The sequence below is a fragment of the Petaurus breviceps genome, unplaced genomic scaffold (assembly GCF_028583685.1).
Source record: "Petaurus breviceps papuanus isolate PSGF00001 unplaced genomic scaffold, PetGlider_PUasm1.0 178, whole genome shotgun sequence".
In the NCBI taxonomy this organism is placed as follows: Eukaryota; Metazoa; Chordata; class Mammalia; order Diprotodontia; family Petauridae; genus Petaurus; species Petaurus breviceps.
In genome coordinates, this window is record NW_027185777.1 from 6,367,063 (window position 1) to 6,386,895 (window position 19,833).

Genomic DNA, 19,833 nt, shown 5'->3' on the forward strand with positions numbered 1-19,833 from the left:
TTTCTTTAAAAAAAAAAAAAAAGAAAAAAAAAAGAAGGGCTGGAACCAGTTTGGGAAGGACTTTGAATTCCAAAGCTTCTGAAGTGATATTTTCTTCTTCTTTTTTTGAGTGGTGTAATGGGAATGTAAAATTTTAAGATCTTCCCTGCCCCTAGGCTAAAGTGCACCTGGAGCCTGGGGTGGAAGGCTTGTTTTTTCAGTAGATACTTCTTGATTGGCCAGTGAGTCAATAAGGTTGTTACATTCTCTGAGCCAGGAGAAGGCTATATAAGCCCTGATGTGTAGCTTTGTTTTGGGGCTCACTTTGAGAAGTGTTCTGTGATTTGATCAGATGAAACTCTGGGAAGTCGATTGTTGAGAACCCCCCCCCCCCCCCCACCCCCCCCCCCCCTTGGCTTTGAAAAAACCCAGATGTTAATTTGGTATGGATGTAATTGTTGGACAGTTTGGAAACTGTCTACTTGATCTGTTTCTCTGTCTTGATAATTCTGTCTGTATATTCTGAAGTTCCGGTGCTGACCTTTTTCCCCTGAACTAGGTAAATGATACATATGTTTGACTGATTAAAGTAAGCTTGTTAACCCATTCTGAGTTGCTTTCCTTTATCAAAGCAGATCTAAGAACCTGTGGTGGCAGTGACCCTGGGGATGCTGGGGTGCTTGCTGCTACAAGTGGGGAAGGCAAGACAATTGGGGTTAAGTGACTTGTCCAAGGTCACACACCTAATAAATGTGCCAAGTATCTGGGGTCAGATTTGAACTCAGGTCCTCCTGACTACAGGGCCAATGCTCTCTTCACTGCATCACCTAGCTGCCCCTAGAGTGACATCTTAGACCTGTGTTTTAGGAATATCAATTTGGTAGCTGTGTGGAAGCTGGATCAGAGGGGGGAAAACCTTTATGCTAAGAGAACAAATAAGAGGTTATTGTAATAACATGGACAAGATGTTATGCGGGCTCTTTAAAAAAAATCTCACACAAAGGCTTCAAAGCCTTTTTAGACTGAACTTTCGGCCTGAGAAGTTTCAGGGTGGCCACCATACTACAAGGGAACAGTTTCTACCGCACCCAGTGCCTTCAGCTTGTTTGTGTACCCCTTGGCTAGTGACAGTGAAACTGAGTACCGTGATTCACATGCCCATGTACTACATTGGCTTCTTGCAGTTCAAGTGTGGGTGTGATCTGCTCATGTGCTCACAGATAAGCTATGTACTAGAGATGTGCCTTATCGGAGGACATTATGTCCTTTTTGTTTGCATCTTATAAGAAATAATCCCCTGTTCCACTCCTAGCCTCTAGTTTTCTTATCAGGAAATGTATCAGGAGCAAAAAGATTACCTTAGAAAGAAACAAAAATTAAAAAGGAGTATTCAACAACTAGCCTAACAAAACGGTGTAAGGGAAAACATGCCAGACTATGCATCAGGATTGCTGAGAATTGTGCCTGGCTAATTATGTGACCCTGAGCCAATCAGTTCATTCCTATGGGCCTCAGTTTCCTCACCTTAAAACAGGCTCTTATATTAAAGGAAACATGAAAATCATATATAGCCAACTTTTGCTTATCTGTGCTCATTGAAAGACACAGTCACATGTATAGTATAAATATTAAATAGAGATAGCATGATGTAAGGGAAACAGGGCTTTAATAACAGAGGAATAGTTCTAGTCTGGTCTGGTGGGTGCAGAGGACAGAACTCTGAAGTCAGAAGAGCTAGGTTCCAATCTCAGCTTTGCAGTTTACTACTTATATCACCTTGGACTTGTTTTTTAATGTCTCTGGGACTTGTTTTCAAATCTATAAAATGAAGGGGTTGGACTAGATTCCAAGATCCCTTCTAGCTGTAAAGCCCTGATAAATCTGTATGACCTTGAGCCAGTCACTTAACACCTTGAGTCTCAGTTTCTCATCTATAAAGTTATGGTCTCTGAATTCCTTTCCAGCACTAAATCTCTGATCTCAACCTTTGTGACATTCAGCATGTCTCTTAATTTCTGCAAGTTTCTGTTTCTGCATCTGTTAAATAAGGGAATTGGACTGGATTACCTCTCTGGACCCTTATAACTCTCAGGCCTCTAAGACCATCATCCTTTGTCCTAACACCTGGCTAGGGACCCAGACAAGTGATACAGAGGGAGGAGGGTTGCCAGCAACAACAGCAAACTATTTCCAAATAAATAAGTTTATTTAGACTTATGCCCAATTGTTCTTTCAGTTTGTGGGTTCTTATTTACAGCTTCTGGATGGCCAAGAGACCAAGAAGCTTAATGTCCAGTGGCTGCGGGCTCAGCTTGGCATCGTGTCCCAGGAGCCCATCTTGTTTGACTACAGCATTGCAGAGAACATCGCCTATGGAAACAACAGCCGAGTGGTATCACAGGAAGAGATTGTGAATGCAGCCAAAGCTGCCAACATCCATCCTTTCATTGAAACACTACCTGAAGTAAGTGAACTGATAGTTACTTGAGCACAGTTAAAATTGAATTTTAAATGGTATTTACAACCATTCTCCTGAAGTTTAAATAATACAAAATTTTTATTTATCTTATAGAGATAGGATGCAAGATTGAACCCTGTGTGTCATCTTGCTGTTTACTACTGTCTCTGAGGCAGTGAAGCAAAAGAAAGGGAAAGAATCCAATCCCTTACAACTCAACCAACATTTATTAAACACTTCTTATTGCATGCCAGGTATTGTGCTAGGAACTGAGGATTCAAAAACAGACCTGAAACATTTCTTGACCTCAAGGAGGTTCCGGTCTACTAGGAGGTTGCAACATATAGACATATAGTAAATACAAGATATTCTGAGAAGGGAGAAAGTACGTTTCAAGTGGATGGCGGCATCTGAGCTCAGCCTTGAAGGAAGCTAAGGAGTCTAAGAGGCAGAGATGAGAAGGGAGAGAACTGCAGATGTGGGGCCTTGCAGAGGCAGAAAGCTGCCACAGCTCCCACATCTCTCACCCTTTAACATTTACAAAGCCCTTCCCACAATCATCTGCTTGGTAGTACATGTGTAACAGAAGCTGGCATCCTGGAATTCAGAGTTCAGAGGGACAATCGTTCCCTCTCAGTCTTTTTTTTTTTTTTAACAGGGTGGGGTTAATTAAATCTCCGGACTCCAGTGTGAGAGAGCAAAGAAGAAAAAGGGGAAATCAATGAGGTGACAGTTGTCCTTTCCAAAAGGGAAGGACTAAGGGCCTTCCACCAAGGACTTTGCACAGTGCTCCTCACCAGTCCTTTCTCAGGTTGCAGAGAGCAAGCAGCTTATATCACAGTCTGAGTCTCCGGTATGGAGATGTTCCCAAGGTCTAGCCAAAGGCCGCTCCAGCCTCTCCTTTTCCACATGCAGCTTCACCTCCACCGAGTCTCTCTTTCTTCTCCCTGTGTCCCCAGCTCCTTCCAGCTCAGCTGCTGAAGGCCTGAGTGGGGCCAGGGATGCCATGGTCTCACATCTGCTGCTGATGCTTACCTCTTACAGTCTCCTATCCATCTTCTCATCCTCCCTCTCACAGGCAGTGTATGTCCCATTAAGAACTCCCAGGCATGAAACAAGTCTGGCTCAAAGATGATGAGAGTCTAACGTTAGTGAGAGGGCTGGATCCTCTGAACCATAAATCCCAGCATGCTGTTCAGCCCTCTAACCCTCCCTACATAAATATGATTGTCCTCTTTTTAAAGAGGAGCTATCTGAAGCTCAAAGCAGTTAAGTGACTTGCCTGGATACCACAGTTAGTGCCAAAGCCAGACCGTTGTTAAGGTTTCTTAACTTCCAGTCAAGGTCCCTCCTCGCAAAATGCTCTCAATAGATAAGGCACATTGGTCTAACATAAGCTCTGAAGTGGTTGGGGGGAGGGGGAGGAGTGAGGAGTATTCTACACTCAGAAAATAGAAACCTAAGCATGTTTTAGCCTCATGGGAAGGAGTCATTGGAAGACAAACTGAAGATGCATGAGATAGAAGGAATGATTCATAGAGCAAGGTCACAGAAAAAATATGGGGAGATAATGGGAACAAAGGTACAAATGTCAGGGTTAGCTCTGGCAAGGATACCTGCTGTAGACTCTGAGACTTCAGGAAAAGAAAAGGGTGCCAACCCAGATTAAGAAAGGGGCAGGGATGGGGGGTGGCCAGGTGGTGCAGTGAGTAGGAGCGCCAGCCCCAGAGTCAGGAGACCCAGGATCAGTTCCAGCCTCAGATACTTAACACCCACACAAAATAACTGGCCGTGTAACCTTAAGCAAGTTACTTAACCCCAATTGCTTTAAAAAAAAAAGGGGGGGCAGGGGAAAGGGGAGTCTGGCATCTGATGGTGTCTATATCTTCAGTAAAACTGAGCATGAGAAAGGACTTGAAGATGAGTCTTAAGGGGAAGATAAAAGGTTTAGAATAACCACGGTGGGTGAAGTAACAGAGAATCTCTAAATGATGGTTTCAAGGATTGCCTATAGGAGTGAGAGCCTAATGTAGTAGACTTACTGAGCAAGTTTCTGTATTTTCTTCAATGTGAGCCAACAGTTTAAGAGTAAGAATAAATAGAAAGACTTAACCAGTGTTGAAGATCAGCAAGTCAGAATTGTTAGACAGTGACAGGGCAGAAGATTCAAGGGCAGAGAAGCAGATATTATTTAAGGAGGCAAGCACTGTGTCAAGACTAGAGAACAACAACACAACAGCGAGGATGAAATAGCGTCGTTAGCTAGAATAGGGACCGACCAAGTCACGTGTTGACAATGAGGCGAGCATGAGGAGAAGTACACTGAGAGAGGAGCAGAAGATCAGCAGACTGTTATCCCAAAGAGGAATCTTGTGCCTTCACTTGACTTTCCCATGTCTTGAAGTAGACTTGAGTTGAGTTTTCTGCTTCTTTCAAGGCACAACTCAGGAGCTGAATCTATTACTATGATATTTAACAGAGATACATTTAAATTCTTATGCTTGGGTTCAAAAACCAAACTTTACAAAGTATAAAGTAATGGAAGCATGACTAGACAAAACTTGGTCTGAGAAGGTTTAAGTGAACTGACAACTCAAGATGAGTCAGCAATGGCATGGCACAGTAAGGTAGTGACCAGAACTAGGAAGGGAGATGACATGTCTATTATGCTCTACCCTGGCCAGAGGTCCACTGTGGTCCACTCTGGATGCTACAGTTGAGAAAGGATATTGATAAGCTCCAGAGCATCCAGAAAAGGACAACCCGGATGAGGAAGGACCTTGGGTCCATGTCATATGATAATAGTTTAAAGGAACTGGCAGTTGGTTTATCCTGGAAAAGACAAAACTTATGGGAAACCATGAGAGCTGCCTTCACATAGCCAAAGGGTTGTAATGTGGAAGGATTAGTCCTGAACCTGGCCCCAGAGAGTGGAACAGATGTTTCAGCAAGGCAGATTTAGGTTTGATGTGAGGAAGAACTTCCTCTTAGAAGTGTCCCAACATAGAATGGGCTGCCTCAAGAGGTAGGAGGCTCCCTCTCACTACGGGTCCAGAGGCTGAATCATCACCTCATCACCTCATCAGGTGTGGGCTGGGCTAGAGAGCTCCTGAAGCCCCTTTTAATCCTTAGATTTTAGAATTCCATGTGCTTCCTCTTCCTTGAAGGTTTTCCATCCCCATTTCCCCAAGTGAAAGTGATTTCTCCATCCTCAGATTTCCCAAAGGACTCGAACATGTCTTGCCTTCATGTTAGACTGTGAGCTCCTTGAAAGCAGGTGATATACCATAGCTATTCTTGTATTCCCAGGGCACCATATAGTGCTCATAGGGCAAACACTTAATAAAGGTTCCTGATAAACAATACATAATGAATACAAACACCATCAAATTTATCATTACTGTGACACTACCAAGAATTAGAAAATTATAAGAATTTGTCACCCAAAATCTTTCTAGAGACAAAAATTAAGAGTTTTAAAAACATTAATCTTTTAATCTAAACATTGTGGTTTAATTTTAATTGTGTCTCTGATAAAGGCCTCATTTCTAAAATATACAAAGAATTGAGTCAAATCTATAAGAATACAAGCCACTCCCCAATTGATAAATGGTCAAAGTATACAAACAGGCAGTTCTCAAAAGATGAAATTAAAGATATCTATAAGCATATGAAAAATGTCCTAATCACTATTAATTAGAGAAATTCAAATCAACACAATACTGAGGTACCACATCTCAGCGGCCAGATTGGCTAAAATGACAAAACAGGAAAATGACAAATGCTGGAGAGAATGTGGAAAAATTGGAACACTAATGCATTGTTGGTGGAGTTGTGAACTGATCCAGTCATTCTGGAGAGCAGTCTGAAACTATGCCCAAAGGGCTATAAATAAGTGCATATGCTTTGACCCAGCAATACCACTTCTAGGGTTATATTCCAAAGAGATCAGAGAAGTGGGAGGAGGACCCATATGTACAAAAGTATTTATAATGGCACTTTCTGTGGTGGCAAAGAATTGGAAATAAAGGGGATGCCCATCCATTGGGGAATGGCTAAACAAGTTGTGGTATATGAATGTGATGAAATACTACTGTGCTATAAGAAATGAGGAGCAGAAGGACTTCATAATAACCTGGAGAGACTCATATAAACTGATGCTCACTGAGGAGAGCAGAACCAGGAGAAATCTGTACACAATCACAGATACAACTTATGTGTGACGACCAACGTCAATAGACTCGGCTCCTCTCAGCAATGTAAAGTTATAAGACAACTCCATAAGACTCATGATAGAAAGAGATCTCCACATCCAGAGAAAGAGATGTGGAGTCTAAATGCAGATTGAAACAAACTACTTGCTGCGTTTCTTGTTCTTGTTTTGTTTCCTCTTTCCCATGGATCATTCCATCAGTTATAATCCTTCTTTACAACCTGACTAATGATTAATGTGAAGATATTTGTATATCCTATATTCGAGTGCATGCTGCCATGATGGGGGGTGGGGGGGATGGAGGAGAGAAGGGGAAAAAATTTGAAACTCAAGGGACTGTGGAACTGAATGTTGTAAACTAAAAATAAATAAACAAATCAATTTAATAAAAAAAAGAAAAAAATCCACAAAAGTAAAAACCACCATTATCCCCAAAGGATAGTGAATATCTGTAATACGTTTTCTTCTAACATCTTTTTTCTTTGAAGAACTGTTTTACTAGAGCTAAAGTTTACTATGATACATCAAACTGGTTTTTTCTGAGTTAGATTTCAATTCCTATCCTCTATAGTTACCTATTCAAAACATTCTTTCAGAAATATGAAACCAGGGTGGGAGACAAAGGAACTCAGCTCTCAGGAGGTCAGAAACAGCGCATTGCTATTGCTCGAGCCCTTATCAGAAACCCTCAGATCTTGCTGTTGGATGAAGCCACATCAGCGCTGGATACAGAAAGTGAAAAGGTATGGGCTACAATATTCTCTATGCATATTTAATCTGGAAAGCATAAGCCATCTCTGTGACCAAAATGGAATGAAACAATGACAAGGAAGAGAACCAATTCTGAACTCCTAAAAATACCTTCTATTTTGTTACTGACAGATGGTTCAGGAAGCACTGGACAAGGCCAGAGAAGGTCGTACCTGTATTGTTATTGCCCACCGCCTCTCTACCATCCAGAATGCCGACCTTATAGTGGTATTCCAGAACGGCAAGGTCAAAGAAAAAGGAACACACCAACAGCTACTGGCTCAGAAAGGCATCTACTTTTCACTGGTCACTGTTCAGACTGGGACGCAGAACTTATGAACTCTTATTATTTTTCACTTCTTAGAAATAAATATACGTACTATTTCACTATTTTTGGTCTCACAATGGAAATTCTGATAATAAGTGGTCACCAGCAATAAGTAGATCTTGCTCCAGATAAACTCTAGTAAATCATATTTTATTTTTATGAAATTTATAATAGGGATCTGATTTAAAGGAATAAATACCTGAAATTCAAGGAAGTTGGGGAAGTTGGGGCTGGTGAATCACTTTCACTGATGACATGTGACATTGCAGCCCAGCTTTTATTACCTAGCCTACTATAAACACTTAGATAAGAAAATCAAATAGAGTGGGAAAGAACCTTAGAAATCATATGGTTCAAACCTGTCCCCTCCCCCCAGCCCTGACTCTGGCCATTTCAAAGATGAAGAAACTAAAGCCTAAAAGGGTTAATTGACTTGATCACATGGGTAGTATCTGATCCCAGGTCCTCTGACTCCAAGTCTTGTACAAATTCAGGTAGGTACAATTGTAAAATTAAGAGAAATTGCCAGTAATGGGGAAGATTCTTATTGCATGGGGAGAACAATATGATGAGGTGATAGTAGTCCACTTTGCTGTGCTGATCAGGTTAGGATTTCTTGTGTGGGCCTTGCCCCTGATTCAATATGACTGCCTCCTCCATCACTGCTGCTTATTTCTGACACAGGAGGTTTTAATTGAACCCAAATCTTCTAAAGGGTTAAAGGCTTCTTACATGTCCCTGACAGATGACCTGGCACTCTGGATGACAGAGTCAGGATCCAGAAAGACCAACAGGTGAGATGTATGGACCAAGGCCAGCGGAATGAAATGTAATTGGAATAAAAGAAAGTGGGCAGACACTTGGCAAAGACACTCATTGGATCTGTGATCTCATTGATGTGGGAGTTTCCATCAACTGTAATCCATCTATGCTGGCCCATCATGTTTGTATTGTCCCAGAAGTATTCCACAGAGGGTCAATCCAACATGCTCCGTGGAAACCTTGCCTTGTCTTCTCTCATCACATTGAGGTTACTCGGGCTGGTCAACTTGAAAAGTGATCATCCAGCCTCTGCCCGAAGACCTCCAGTAACAGAGACCTCACTGCCCATGAGGCATCATATCCCCACTTTTGGACACTTTTAATTATTTGGAAGTTTTCTTTGTTTGTTTTAATGTGGAACCAAAATCTGCTTTTCTGAAATCTCATTGCAAAGTCTAAAGGAAGAACAAATTCCTAGGTGGTGATGGTCACTTGCAGAACAGAAAGCATGAAACTACTGATACACTACATTACCAAGTTTTTCATAGATCAAAGGACCATAAATTTAGAAATGGAAGGGACCATAAAGGTGATCTAGTCTAACCCCTTCATTTTCTAAATGAAAAAAAAAAAGCCACATAGGCTGTAAGTGGCAATCAGAATTTGAACCCAGGTTCACTGACTCAGAAATCTTCATTTTTCCCATGACGTCATGCTACAGTTGACCAATGTTTTAATCTCTTCTTGCTTAAAGTTTTTTAGTCTGTTATAAATTATATTTGTTCATGGATTTAAAAATCCACCAAAAAAGCATTAGGTACAGGCTTTGTACCAAGCAACATCCTAGGAACTGCCAAAACCAACACAGAAATAGTCCCTGACCGCAAGAAACTTACATTCTATCTGGGGAAACAAATTGTTTGTCTCTGAAGTGTACAGAAAAATGAAGGTGCTTTATTGGAATATCATGATCAATCGATCAAGCAACAAGCATTTATTAATCACCTACTAGGTACTTCGCTAGTTGAAGTGCTCTCAAGGAGTGTTCCTTCTACCTGGGAAGAAAACACGTGCATCTCTGAAGTCTATGGAAAAATGAAATTGGGACTAAACCTAACATTGTTTTACGCTTATTCACAGATCCAACCTCTTCATTTTACATATGAGAAAACAGGTCCAGGGAGGTTAGGAAGTGACCTTCTTACTAAGGTCAACAGGGAGTAAGGCTCAGGAGCAAAATTTGAACCCAGATCTGACTCCAAAAGCCTCTGTGCTCTCTATCATACTCCACAGCTACTCCTCTACCATGTTGCTTTGACCCCCAATGATGGAAGCTTATAATAGTAAACATGAATTCTTTATCTTGGTTTCAAATTCATATAACTAATATGTGTGTCATATGTTACTTGCTCTCTTCCTTCCAAAAAGGGTTTAAAATGGATGAATAGAAAACCCATGAGATGCTAAGGTTGCAATCTGGTAAATTCTTCTAAGTATCTCACTGCACCCTCTCTTCTAGAGACTTTCAACTCAGAATTCAGTTACTGAGTTCTGCTGGAACCTCCTTCCTCATTCTGTAGGTGAATCCAGGTAATCCCCAAGGCATAGATTCAGAATGAACAAAGTAGGGGTGGGTCTGGGCAAGACATCGGGACAGTGTTTTAGTGACTCAAGGTGGCCTGTGAATCAGAAAGGAGATCAAGGATTCCAAACTGTTTCCACTGAGGGGACCTTAACAGCTGACCTACAAGCTAAAATCCCTTAAGGTTGCCACAGATGGTAGGGCTCCAAATTTCCCAGTTGTCTAGCTTGTTTTCTTTCTTTTTTGTTTATGAATTGCTATGGCAAATCAGCCCAAAGGTCACCAGAAAGGGAACACCCCTCTGTCTTTCTCCACTTGTTGCCACAGAGTATCCTTACCTAAGCAGGTAGGTAAAAAATTCTCTGCCTTAGATCCTCAGGCCAAGGCCAATAACAAAAAACCACCATGCTGTATGTGTGGCTGAGAGCCGATATCAAAAGGAACCATGAAAACAGGGTGTCAAGCAAAAGTAAGTCCAGATTTCCTAGGAAGATTATAAGATTTCAAGCTTGGAGGGTACCTTCCTATTCTGCAAAGAAGAAAAAGAATAAGAGAGGGAAGAAGAGGAGAAGAAACAGGAAAGATATCATTTAAATGTTCTTTATATATGGACATGGATAATCTTGCCTAGTGCTAGTGGTCAAGGATGATATTCTTGGTTTTTTCCTCGTAATGGCTCATGTGATGCTCTTGCCTCTTTAAAGTGCCCGACCTTGGCTTACGGATGAGGAAAAGAGATAGCTTAGCCAGTCACATAAGCTGTAAGTAGGAGAACTGAGATTCAAAGCCAGGTCCTCAGATCCCAAATTCGATGTTCTTCCGTTATACTATGCTGTCCTAGTAAAAATAAATCAAACAGAAAACAACTTTCTGGTGGGCTGTGTCTCCAACTCCTGCTAGATATATCTGATAGATATTTGAGCCTGGATCCTCTGACAAAGGTAAGGTTGACAGGTTTATTACATAATTGGCACATAACATAAAACTAGGAAGGATAGCATGCTTGATGCCAGTTAAGATCCAAAAAGAGCGACAAGCTAGAATGCTGGGCCAAATTTAGTAAGATGAAATTTAACAGGGATAAATGTAAAATTTTGTATCTGGGTTAAAAAAAATCAACTTCACAAGTGTAAGACAGGGGTGGCATGTCTAGATAAAAGTTCATCTAAAAAGGTTGGAACACAGGATTAGTGGACTGCAACAATATATGACAAGCCCCAAAATCTCATGTTTTTAATCTCAGGCTTCATTGAGAGGAAGTGACCAGAATGAAGGATAGAATAGTCCCAAAACACTCTGCCCTAACTAGGCTGAAGCTGCAATATTGTGTTTGATTCTAGAAGCCATATTTTAGGAGCAGAACATTTTAAGTAGTTGGTTTGGCCCCAGAAGGCAGAATAGGCTTGATGTCAGGAAAAACTCCCTAACGACTGTAGCTGTGTGATGGTGGCATGGGCCTCCTGGGGAGCTGATGATCCTCCCCTCCTTAGAGACCTTCAAGCAAAGTCTAGATGACCACTCCATGTCAGATTCAGGACTCAAACCTACTTCAGTTCTATTAAATGAATGAGAAGACACAGAGAAGTGGAATTCTTAAAAATATCAAATCCAGGGTGAACTGTTTCCAAAGTCTGAGAATGGTCACATCAAGTAGAATGAAAATATTACTTCTGTGGTAAAATCAACCAGACCCTTCAAAATTCCTCAAAATGACACTAAGTTCAAACACACAAAAGAGATGATTCAATAGTTTTTATTTTCTGATTGCAAACTACAAAGTTGTACAGAGGAAAAAAATGATCAAAAAGGAAACAAAGTAGATCCTGAGAATTTGCCATTTAACCCTTCACAAATGTTAAAAAAACTAACTTTATATCAAGTGTTTTGTACTCAGATTCATGAAGCAGCAATACATGATAAGCTGTTTTGTTAGGTATATTCTCTCTTTAGCATCAACCAGCAGGCTACAACCCAGTTTTTGTTGTTCTCCGCCGTCTAGTTTTTCTAAGATAATGATGACATTCTAGTGGTCTCTTCCCTCCAAATCTGTGCCTGGCCTCTCTCTGCAGTGGAACCATAAGGCAGGAATTTTAGGTAGCTGAGCCTCTGAGCATATTTGTCATGCCCTTTGGCAGCTAGAAAGAGATAAAGTGCGTGGAGGATGCAACATGTCAATCAGACAATGGCCAGGGAAGAATTTGTCAGTGTTTTCCTACAGACATCAACACAAAGCTCTTATAAAAGCTAGAGTAAGCCTTGCATTATGAAAAGGGATGGCTCTGCATTGTTGAGGCATATGTTATGCGTTGCCTAGCTCTATACTGTTTTATTGTTGCAAGCATTACATTTGGAGTAGAAGCAGTGCTGCGTTTCTAGTATTTGCGGCAGTAAGTGCTACAGGGAGCATAATATCGACAGATTCTTCGTAATTACTACAACAGTGAACTACCTTCCATCAAATCTAGAGTCTTCTGCACGGCCCCAATTCAGGTCCAGCACACCTTTTAATGACGTATTTTGGTGTGGACTTAATTCAAATCATTCTCTAGAGGTGGGCAGTGTTCGTCAGCTGCATCATATCCTGGAAACACTGGAATATCATCCTAACCAGCTTTTCCGCGTCAGTCTCTGCACACGATTTCCAAGCTGTACAGGCCACCACAAATCTGTACGGCATAAATAAATAAATAAATAAGTGTGTGTGAGTGTGTGCACGTGTGTGCACGCGTGTGTGTGAGTGAGTGAGTGTGTGTGTGTGATACACAATCGCTAAGGGAATCCTTGATAGCCCTACATCTTAGCTACACCACTGTGTACTCAACAATGAAAGTCTCAACAGGAAAAGTCACCAAATCTTTAAGCAAACTCTTCTCCCTGCTAACACCTGCTCCTATTGTTAGCGCTCCAGACTTCCCCTGCTCCGCTTTCCCTTTCATCGCCGTGTCTCCTACCCAACCATAACATATTCTTCTCCTCCCCTTCCAACATGACCTAAATGAACTTGCACCATAAGAAGTACCCGGGCATGAGGACACCACCATCCTTCTCGTGACTCAGGCTCGTGATGTAGGCATCATCCTTGATTCTTACCCCACCACATCCAAACTGTTGTGAAGTGCTATCATTTCTACTTCCATAATATTTCCTGACACTGACACTGACACCACCCTGGCCACCATCACTTCTCATCTGTAATATCTGCAATAGCAAGTCTCTTCCCACTTCCATTGCCTCTCTTGACCCTAATTTAATGTGCTCCCCACTCCTGATGGAGACTTCTGATCTATAATTGAGCCTGGATCCCATAACCAGATAAAGGTATAGATGACAAGTGGCATAGCATACAAAGCTTAAAAGAATGGTGAATATGTTTAATGGCAGTTAAGAAACAAAAAGGTCAAAGAGCTAGACTATTGGGCCAAATCTAATCAGATGAAATTTAATAGGGATAAATGTAAAGTTTTATACTTCAGTCTAAAAAAATCAGCTTCACAAGCACAAGATAGAGGCAGCATGGCTAGATAAAAGCTGTCAAAATGACCTTCCTAAAGCTCAGATTTGACCATATCACCCCTCTCCGTTAATAAATTCCAGGGGTTAACTTCAATTATCTAATGAAAATATAAAATTCTCTGCCTTCCCAAGGCCTTTATAGCCTGGCCCATTCCTACCTTTCCAGTCTTCTTACACCTTGTTCCCTGCTACCTAGTCTTTGATCTGATGACGACACTGGCCTCCTTGCTGTTCCTCCCACATGATTTTTATCTCAACTCCAAATGGTTTTCCTGGCCGTGCCCATGCCTGGAAAATCTCCCTCTTCATTTCCACCTCCTGGCTACCTTTAAGTCTCAGCCTTTGCCAGTCTCCCTGAATCTCAGTGCTTTCCTTCTGAGACCACCCCAAATTTAACCTGAATATGTCTTGCTGGCACACAGTTGGTTGGCTTATTGTCCCCCCAATTAGACTGTGAGCTTCTCAAGAGCAAGGTCTATATTTCTGCTTTTCTCTGTATCTGCAGCACTTAGCACAGTGCCTTACATGCTAGCCGACTAACTTTCTCTGCAGACTCACTCTCTACCATGTTTTGTAAGATGATTTTGAACAGAATCTAGGATGGTGCCTTAGGTTTAGCAGGAACGTGGGAAGAGGAGACATGAGAAGGGGAGGAAGAAGAGAAGTGAAGAAGAAAGGGAAAGGGAAAGATGAAGGATCCAGCTTCAACACAATACTTACTGTGCTCTTGCTTAATGTGTAAAAACTAAAGATTGATATTCAGTACATATACAGCTTAATAGAAGGAGACAGGAGAAATATAAGTATCTATTAAGTGTGCAAAGGGCAAAAAGTAAAGCTTTCAGGAGTACAGAAAATTCCTGTGGTTACAGAACTGACATCTTCAGCACAGTTATCAATAAAATCACAGCATAGAAAAGAAATTCAAAGAGGCAGAAAAGATGATTATCTAACTCAAAAGAATACCAGGGACAGAAGGAAACAGCATCACCTGTCATCTCTGATGTGGTAGAAAAAGCCATAGCCACTGTGAATCATGGGAACCACCACTCCATTGACTCGTTTGTATCCAAGAAGACTGGATGACAGGACAAAATTTCCTCCCCCTCCACTGTGTAACAAAGAAAATTTTTTTGTATTTATGATGTTTTTGAAAGGTCTTTGCAATTCATCAGATTGAGATAAATCTTTTTCAACTTAAAAACATCAAATGAATTACCTTTTGTTGAAAAGCGGGTCTGTATAGAGTTCTGGAATGGGCAGCCCCTCCTCTTTGGCAATGAGAAAAAGACCTAAAAGGTGGCGATCGAATCCTGCAAAGGATCCCAAGGCTGTAAGTTAGGGAAACATTTTTAACTACAAAAAGGACAAAGAATATTAGAATATTAAGTACCTTTCCCAGATGAACATTCTTTCATCATTTTACCATGCTTTGCAAAAGCCTGTAACATCTTTTGCTGCTGTTCGTGAAGCTGTGTTAACAAAAAACAAGGCACACTTTAAGAGGAAACTACCAAAACAAATAGAAGTTCAGGCTTTTTCAGATTATCATTCATGAGAGAACAGGCAAGAATTCTGGGAAAACAGAATAGAGAAATTTTCTTTTTTCCTGACTTCTTCCTTCCACTGACTTTTCCCAAAAGTAATGTGCTCCTTGCTTATTATTCCTATTTGAATACAGAAATAAAAGTGTGTACAATAGGTAAAGCAAAAATTATGAAGCAAATTATTTATATAATTAAATTAACGCATACCCAATTTGCTCCAGTGCAGTGCTTTTTACACTGTGGGTCGCAATCCCACATAGGGTCTAGACCCACAGTTGAAGAAGTGCTGAAGGAGCTGCACAGGGAAAAAGTTTAAGAAGCCCTGTTCTAGTATAGAGCCACTGGAAAGAAAGGGCTTGGCAAAATATTAATAAGCAAATCTGTATAGAAAAAAAAATTTCCTCTTTAAAATGTAAGAGACACTTTGTAAAAAGCTCAGGTTTATTATTCTCAAGGGATTTGCAGTCTGTCAGCAGAGTGACTGCAGCCCCACCATCAAGTTCAACTTGCACAGAAACTGACACAAAAAAATACTCCTCTGAAAAAAGCAATTTAATGTCATAGAGCTACAATAATATCATGAAGCTACAAGACCTAGGAGATACTATGTTGAAGGACCATAGGAAGGTCTTGGAATACTATACTCCACAGAGTAGAAGAGCTGGGGTTACAACCCAGGGTAACTTACCCAGCAAAGTTAAGTATGAATGAAAGAAGGTGGATATTTAATGAAGTCAAAGACTTTCAGGTTTTTGTGACAAAAATCCCAGAACTTAAGGGAAACTCTGACATACAACATCCAGGAGAAATAAAAGGTAAACATTAAAAACCAATTATCAGGGACTCAATGAGGCCAAACTGTTTGCTCCTTACATGTGAAAGTATTAGCAGTACTCTTACAATTGTCATCATTATCTGGGTAGTTTGAAAGAAAGGCTTGGGCTGAGCTGAGTATGATGAGGTGATTCTAAAAAAAAACAACAACTGTGTAGGGAGAAATAAGAAGGAGTAATTCTCTCATACAAATGAGGCATAAAAGGAAAAATTTAAACAGAAGAAGCTAGTAGGAGGGAGGGCAGGTAGTGCTGGAACCTTGCTCTCACTGGGAATGGGTTAAAGAGGGAACAACATACATATCTAGAAAGGTATAGAAGTCTTCTAAATTCAGAAAGAAATAAGAAGGCAAGGGGAAACAGTGGGGGGGTGAGGATTAAGGAGGGACTCTGAGAGGGGTGGATAGGTTAAGGAATAGAAGGGCAAGGTAGTGAGGAGAAGTAAAGCAGAATGCAGAGAGTTAAGGTAAACAGAGTGAGAAGGATAGTGAGGAAATAGGAAAGAGAAAAATACACAAGTAGTCTGTAGCTTAGAATGTGAATGGGACAAATTTATTCATAAAACAGAACTGAATAGCAGATTAAAAGTGTGAATTCAACAAAATGTTGCTCTCAGGAAACATAAAAATGAGAGCTATACACAAAGATAAAATAAAGGGCAGGAGCAGAATTTATCATGTAAAAAAAGGCAGGGATAGTAATCAGAACCTCAGACAAAGTTAAACATAAAAGAGATCTAATCAGAAGTAAAAAATAGAGAAACTATACTGTCAGTAATATTATTCAATATTGTTTTATACCATTTAAAATACCTCAACAGTATAAAATACCTGAGTGTATACCTGCCAAAACAGACACAGGAACTATATATAAAACACTTTGTATGCAAATAAATTCAGATCTAAATAAATGAAGTAATATTTACTGTTCATGGTTGGTAAAGCCAATATAATTTTTAAAATGACAATTTTACTTAACTCATCTATTTATTTAATGTCATCCCAATTAAATTACTAAAAAAAAATTTTTTTACTGAGTTAGAAAAAATAATAACAAAGTTCATTTGGAAGAGCAAAAGGTCAGGAACTTCAAAGAAACTGGGAAAAAAAGGTGTAAAGGAAGTAGATTTAGCAGTATCAGACCTTAAACTATATTACATGAGAGATCACTGCTAAAGTGTAAAAAGGATCATTTCAATTATTATAAATTAAATTTTTTTGTATAAATGAAACCTATATAGCCAAAAATAGAAGGAATACAAAAAACTGGGAAAACACTTTCAAAGACAATTTCTCAGATACGATGTGATTGGATTGGAATGTTGCCGTGATGTAGGAAATGATGAGCTGGTTGATTTAGAAAAACATGGAAAGATTTGGACCTATGAAGGAATATAGGAGAAATAAGACGATAGGAGAAATAAAAATACTGTGGTCTTACATATATGTGCATGAGTGTATTTGTGTATATGTGTGTTTCTAGTTATCTATGTATACATCTATGTATATGTGCATGTTTATATACATGTACACATGTGTATTATATATGTATTGTGTGTATATAAATATATGTGTGTAAATATGTGTATGTATGTATATATATCCTGTTCAAGTGCAAATTTCACATGAAGAAATATTATAAATAGGAAATATCAAAACTGCTTTTCACCTTAAAATTGTCCAATGAGATTTCACTCAAATTTTACAAATGGAAAACTCAAACAGAGGAGCTGCCGAAGGGTAGAAACTATACCAAGCCCACTCCAAGACTCACACTGGCAGAAGGGTCCTCCATGGCTCGGCACCACTCAACTGCTTCCACACTACATGATCGCACAGTCTCTGTGCGACCATGGTAGTAAGCCCTTGTTGTAGCAGTTTCATAACAGCTAGCTGGGCTAAAAAGGAAAAAAATTTAAATGGAGGATTGTCTAAAAAGTTATTTTCTTGGGGTGGCTAGGTGGCACAGTGAATAGAGCACTGGTCCTGGAGTCAGGAGGACCTGAGTTCAAATCCAGCCTCACACACATAACACTTACTAGCCATGTGATCTTGGGCAAGTCACTTAATCCCAATTGCCTTGCCTTCCCCCCCCTCCAAAAAAAAAGTTATTTTCTCATAAGAAAAAAAAATCCATCCCAAATTGTTTCCATTTCCTTAAACAGAAAAATTTATTTAAAAAAAAGATCTACCTGGGGCCGTTAGGTAGCACAGTGAATAGAGCACCAGTCCTGAAGTCAGGAGGACTCAAATTCAAATCTGCCCTAAGGCACTTAACACAAAAAACTAGCCATGTGACCTTGGGCAAGTCACTTAACCCCAATTGCCCTATAAAAAGCAAAAAAATCACGGACTGTGCAGTGATTACAAGGGGATTATAAAGTGATTACAAGGGGGGAAAAAGGATCTAATCTGATGAATTGCTTTTTTTATTTCAGAAATACAAACTATGTTCACTTTCCCCAAGATCTGCTTTGGTCAATGACTTCTATCTCCAAAAATATAAATTAGAAATAAAATCATTCTTGCCCTAAAGCTAGTGGTTTTGTCTGAGGTGTGTGTCAGAAAAAAAAAGTTCACATTTTTATAAGAGGTTTAATTTGTTTGCCTAAATCCTGGTTTAGAAAAAAAAAAAAAAAGGATCCCCAGTTAACACTCAGCAGAAGCAATGGCAGTAAGAGGGGAAGACATGGTATCAAAGGGAAGAGGTAACAGGGGAAGGAACACATCTAGAGGAGAGGCTAGAGCCCTGACCTCTACTACTCAGCACAACACATTACTTCTAAGGGCACAAATCTGGAGGCACAGAGGCAGAGCCAGCCTTCCCCTCACCGTCCATGCAGTCTGTGGTAGGCCAGCTGAAGCCCGAGCTGAATAAAGGCATCAGGGTGAAGCTGCTGCTTCTTGGCTTGTATTTTGCCAAAGGAGGTAAAGGCATAAGCCACGATTTGCAAGTCTGATACCTAACAAAAAAGGGAAGAGAGTCAGAAAAAAAAATTCCAGAGTGAGCTCTACCCAGGCCACATGTAATCAGCAATCTGGAGAAAACCAGAGCCATTTACAGTATCACTATACTTGTCCTTTATGGCCCGCTAATTATAAAATGGTCAAGTTTTCACAAGGCAAAAAGCAATATTGATAGAAAACTGCATCAAATCCACCTGCTTGAGATATTGGTCTTTAGCCTGGGCGATGTCATCTAATACTTTATGGTCCACGGTGAAAACAAGCTCCTCGGGCTGTGGGATGTCTCTCACTTTTTCAGAACCCTAAGAAGAGAAAAGATCTGGAAATACAATTTCTTTTTTTTTTTCAATTTATTTATTTTTAGTTTTCAACATTCATTTCCACAAGATTTTGAATTACAAATTTTTCTCCCTGTCTTTCCCCTAACCCCCAACCCCAAAATAGCGAGCCTACTGAATACCCCTTCCCCCAATCTGTTCTCTCTTATATCCTCTCCCACCCCCCCAACTTTTGGAAATATAATTTCTAAAAAAGAAATGCACAGACCAAAAACAAGAGGAATATTTAGTCAAACATACCTTCCATTTCCCCTCATTTTCAAAGATCTTCTGATCTACATAGTGACAGATCTCAACTATGACCATAGCATCATAAGGTGCATGCTGTAACAATGAAGGAGGTATAAGTTTAAAAGAGTTAAAGCTTCATAGCATAGGCTCACTTTCATTTTCCCTCCATTCCTCAGCAAAATTTAATACTGTTGAAGATAAAGATGTTTCTTAATGTTCCCTAATGCCACTTCAGCCCATTTTTTTTAAAAGCAATTGGGGTTAAGTAACTTGCTCAAGGTTACACGGCCAGGTGTTTCTGGGTGGGTGCTGAGTGTCTGAGCCTGGATTCGA

The 19,833-nt window shown here is 40.2% G+C and overlaps 2 protein-coding genes across 2 annotated transcripts in view; one reads left to right on the forward strand and one right to left on the reverse strand.

Annotated features, from left to right (window-relative positions):
- The window catches only part of LOC138159900 (phosphatidylcholine translocator ABCB4), a 110,949-nt gene extending 103,113 nt beyond the window's left edge, over nucleotides 1–7,836 (forward strand). Inside the window, exons 26-28 of the mRNA XM_069086232.1 lie at nucleotides 2,237–2,443; nucleotides 7,247–7,393; nucleotides 7,533–7,836. Of these exons, the coding sequence (XP_068942333.1) occupies nucleotides 2,237–2,443; nucleotides 7,247–7,393; nucleotides 7,533–7,739 (561 nt within the window). The 3' untranslated portion in view covers nucleotides 7,740–7,836. The remainder of the gene's footprint in view (nucleotides 1–2,236; nucleotides 2,444–7,246; nucleotides 7,394–7,532) is intronic.
- A 3,973-nt stretch (nucleotides 7,837–11,809) lies between these two features.
- The window catches only part of CROT (carnitine O-octanoyltransferase), a 34,348-nt gene continuing 26,324 nt past the window's right edge, over nucleotides 11,810–19,833 (reverse strand). Inside the window, exons 10-17 of the mRNA XM_069086116.1 lie at nucleotides 19,510–19,593; nucleotides 19,126–19,233; nucleotides 18,797–18,927; nucleotides 17,739–17,862; nucleotides 14,979–15,057; nucleotides 14,805–14,898; nucleotides 14,577–14,696; nucleotides 11,810–12,738 (exon numbers count right to left, since the gene is read on the reverse strand). Coding sequence (XP_068942217.1) covers nucleotides 12,618–12,738; nucleotides 14,577–14,696; nucleotides 14,805–14,898; nucleotides 14,979–15,057; nucleotides 17,739–17,862; nucleotides 18,797–18,927; nucleotides 19,126–19,233; nucleotides 19,510–19,593 — 861 coding nt within the window. The 3' untranslated portion in view covers nucleotides 11,810–12,617. The remainder of the gene's footprint in view (nucleotides 12,739–14,576; nucleotides 14,697–14,804; nucleotides 14,899–14,978; nucleotides 15,058–17,738; nucleotides 17,863–18,796; nucleotides 18,928–19,125; nucleotides 19,234–19,509; nucleotides 19,594–19,833) is intronic.